At 28.3% G+C, this 3,456-nt stretch overlaps 1 protein-coding gene across 3 annotated transcripts; it reads left to right on the top strand.

Moving 5' to 3' along the window:
- The first annotated feature begins 955 nt into the window (after window positions 1-955).
- Window positions 956-3,041, top strand: LOC108739226. 3 transcript variants are annotated; one of them, XR_003231132.1, is made up of 9 exons: window positions 956-1,219; window positions 1,307-1,532; window positions 1,585-1,646; window positions 1,700-1,856; window positions 1,918-2,085; window positions 2,141-2,282; window positions 2,338-2,498; window positions 2,562-2,620; window positions 2,682-3,041. XR_003231132.1 is itself a non-coding variant. In XM_025974619.1 (8 exons), the coding sequence occupies exons 2-8, from the start codon at window positions 1,383-1,385 to the stop codon at window positions 2,846-2,848; spliced, it is 1,119 nt and encodes a 372-aa protein (XP_025830404.1). In that variant the 5' UTR covers window positions 956-1,167; window positions 1,307-1,382; the 3' UTR covers window positions 2,849-3,041. The 3 variants fall into 3 exon arrangements, 2 of the variants coding, with proteins under 2 accessions (XP_025830404.1, XP_025830403.1); XM_025974619.1 differs by having other exon boundaries at window positions 956-1,167; window positions 1,585-1,856; XM_025974618.1 differs by having other exon boundaries at window positions 1,585-1,856.
- The last annotated feature ends 415 nt before the right edge of the window (window positions 3,042-3,456 follow it).

Raw genomic sequence — 3,456 nt, 5'->3', positions numbered from 1 at the left:
TAATGATAAAAAATTACATATTCTTGATATTGATTTCACTATGTCATGTTTCCAGTAAAGCTATATAAGTCGACATTCATCAAAGAGAATAGAAAAAAATATTAATTGCTTTACAGATCAAAATTAGACCATAAATTAAATTTCATGTTACTGCCTGGGATTCAATCTATACATGTACATGTACATGTACATTTAATTGACCTATTACATCTTAAAATAAAAAAGATTTAATTGACATAACACAAAAAAGCGCTCGTCAATTTTCGATCTGTTATAGAATTATTCTAAAAGTTATAAGTGGTGAAATATATGAAAAAAGATGTGAAGAATTTCGTCCTACCAATAGTTTTTGAATGCGTCTTAAAATAAAAAAGATTTTATTGACATAACACGATAAATCGCCAAAAATTATATACAGAAAAAAGCGCTCGTCAATTTTCGACCTGTTAAGCAATTACTTTTACTGATCTAAATGGTGAAACATATGTAAAAAGATGTGAAGAATTTCGTTGTACTAATAGTTTTAGGGTGCATCTTAAAATAAAAATGATTTAATCGACATAACACGCAAAATCGGTAAAAATTCCATACGGAAAAAAGCGCTCGTCAATTTTCGACCAATTAAGCAATTATTCTTAATGATCTAAATGGTGAAATATATGTAAAAAGATGTGAAAAATTTGATCCTACCAACAGTTTTTGAGTACGATTTGAAATAAACATAATTTAATTAACATAACACGAAAAATCGGCACATATTCCATAGAGAGGAAACAACTCATGAATTTTCGACCTGATCGGCCATCTTTATTCATCCACTGTTATGGTATTGTTGCACATATCGGCCATTATACTTTTTTAATTGTTGATGTTGTCGGCCATCATTCTTTTTTAATTGTTGCTGATGTCGGCCATCATGCTTTTAATTGTTGCTGTTGTCGGCCATTATGATTATCTAATGGGAGGGGTTTCTAAATTTCGGTTGAATGAATTGTAATTTTTTAATAAGTTTGCGTTCAACAACATGAATTATATAGATAAGAAAGCCCAAAATTTAATCAGATTTTGAGTGCGTGTTGAAGAGTATGCTACCACGACCACCAAAGAATCTACCACAGACTTTACAGCATAGATACAACGAACAATAACATAACCAAATTTTTGTGGGTATGTTGAGTTGCTTTTTGTGTTGTTTTAAATTTGGGTTTTCATTAGGAAAGTAAGTGAAATTTGTAATTTTTATTTTTACTGTTAAAGATTTTAAAATGTATTAATAATAATGTTTAACTAAAAATTCCATTTTTAGGTTAAGGTGCAGTGTATTTTTACTTTCGGATTCTTTAAGAATGTATTTATAGTAGTCTTAGTCAAATTACATAAACATGAGCTTTCTCGAATACGAATTAACACCAATCCCACGGTTATTGAAAAACCAATTTGGTAGCTATTACAATAACGCTCTAGGAAATGGGATTTTCTGGGCAGTTATTTTATGGAGCATTTTCCGTTTAACTTATGAAAACATGATTACTGTAAGTACCATAAGAACAGAATAAACATGTAATAATTCATATTGTATTTCAGTTAATATTGAAGAGGTTTTTGTGGCCATGTTACATGCGTAAGAGAGTAATTCAATCTTCTTGGTATCTACTGTTCTTTGTTACCAATTTATATTACTGCAAGTATGGATTTTCAGATTCGCCTGTCGTTTTTAGCAATGAGTTTATCAACTGGAATTTCATTTATATCAGCTGTTTTTATTTACACACAGTAATTTGGGAAATACGAAATTCATTTCTACCTCTCCATTATTTATTTTTTACATTATATATCTTTGTGTCATATTTACTAAGGTATGTGCACAGTGTAAATTTCAGTTATTTATTTTCTTAATTATTTTTTTTTAATTTTCAGAGATACTAAAATTATATCTGTGATGGCAGCACTAAGTATAGTTCAAATATCTGTTCAAATAAGTAGATTATCTATTATTGTGAAGAAAAGACAATTTTCTACATTTAAAACGAAAGAACTAATAAACAGATTGCGATTAGTGATATTTTATACAACTATGGCTCTATTGTGAGTATTATAAAAATGTTTTTTAAATTTAAAACGTCTAATGTTTTTTTCTTAGGGCTTTTACGTACCTAATAGCTTTACCATTTATCGTAATTATTCCTTTAGTGGATAAAATTAAGGAAAGCTATGAACCTGTAGGAGCTTTACTCATGTTAGCTACTTTTTTAGTTTGGTTGTTAGTACAAATTTATAATTCGGTAATGAACAATATGGGGAATATTAACGTTATTTAATATTTGTTATTGTTTTTAGCCCCTGAAACGTTTAATTTACCATTTAAGAAACCACAGAAAGGAATATCCTCCAATAGATTGTTTAGGAACATTAATGGAATGTACAATGTTGAAACAACGAGATGATTTTGCATACCAATTACAAATGCTTAAGATTGAAATGAAAGAACGACAGGCAAGGTATTTGCTTTTCAGATTAATTAATTCAATTCTACACCTAATTATGTTCTTTTAATGTTCTAGAATGTTAGTTAATAGAAAGCCAAAAAAGGGTGCTGATATGCTGTTTCAAACATTAAAATGTATGAACCATTAAAAATATTAGTTTTTAGTTCATAATACAAATATATTTTAATTTTAAAGGTATGGTGGCAATTAATAAGAAAATTAAAGCAAAAGCACAAAGAAAGCAGCAGGCTCTAAAGGATAAACTTCAGGAACAGTTGGACGAAAAATCGGAGCCAGAACTAAACAGGTGCCTACAAGCCGAAGATAGCATCGAGAACGGTAGTTATAAAAAAATATTATAATAAATAACATAACTTTGATTTTCAATTCAGTTATTTTAATATAGTATGTGAAAACAGAGAAGTGTTATTTATTTAATATTTATGGTACAATATCACCAATGTAATTTTGTGAAAGTAATTGCGCTGTAAAGAAATATTTTTTTGATCGTGAGAATTTTAAAATACAAAAAATACATTAACATTTTACTGTCTAGTCAACTGTGTTCTTATCTATTGTCATTTTTGCTGTTTTTATGTTTAATAAAGAGTGAAAGTTATATAAGTGTATAACTATTAAAACTCATTCAGACCCTTAGTGAATATTACATAATAATAGAATTAAAAACGCGATACTGAATTTTAAATTCCCGGTTTTATTGATTAAGTTTTAGTAATAATTGTACATCCGGTAGTACATCTATTGGCGTGGGAATTGAGATTATATTCCGCTGTAAGGCCCAAATATTTATATTTTTAAATTACAGTATACTGTAGTAGATATCAAAAGTTTTCACCGCATTTTTTTTTTTGTTAAAACTGAATGTTTTACCCTAAATTGACGTTCGCAATTAAATAAATTTTATAGTAAATGTAGGACTTACATCATAAATTTAGCTGCGTTTTGTACT

This window comes from Agrilus planipennis, unplaced genomic scaffold (genome assembly GCF_000699045.2).
Source record: "Agrilus planipennis isolate EAB-ADULT unplaced genomic scaffold, Apla_2.0 scaffold140, whole genome shotgun sequence".
Taxonomy (NCBI): domain Eukaryota; kingdom Metazoa; phylum Arthropoda; class Insecta; order Coleoptera; family Buprestidae; genus Agrilus; species Agrilus planipennis.
Note: the sequence above shows the minus strand (reverse complement) of the source record. Positions and strands in the feature narration are given on the sequence as shown.

Excerpts from the sequence above, each read along its gene's own strand:
- LOC108739226 (XM_025974619.1), top strand. The coding sequence starts at position 1,383 with ATGAGCTTTCTCGAATACGAATTAACACCAATCCCACGGTTATTGAAA. Across the intron at positions 2,283-2,337 it reads TAGTACAAATTTATAATTCG|CCCCTGAAACGTTTAATTTA; the intron begins GTAATGAACAAT and ends TATTGTTTTTAG. Across the intron at positions 2,621-2,681 it reads GCTGTTTCAAACATTAAAAT|GTATGGTGGCAATTAATAAG; the intron begins GTATGAACCATT and ends TTAATTTTAAAG.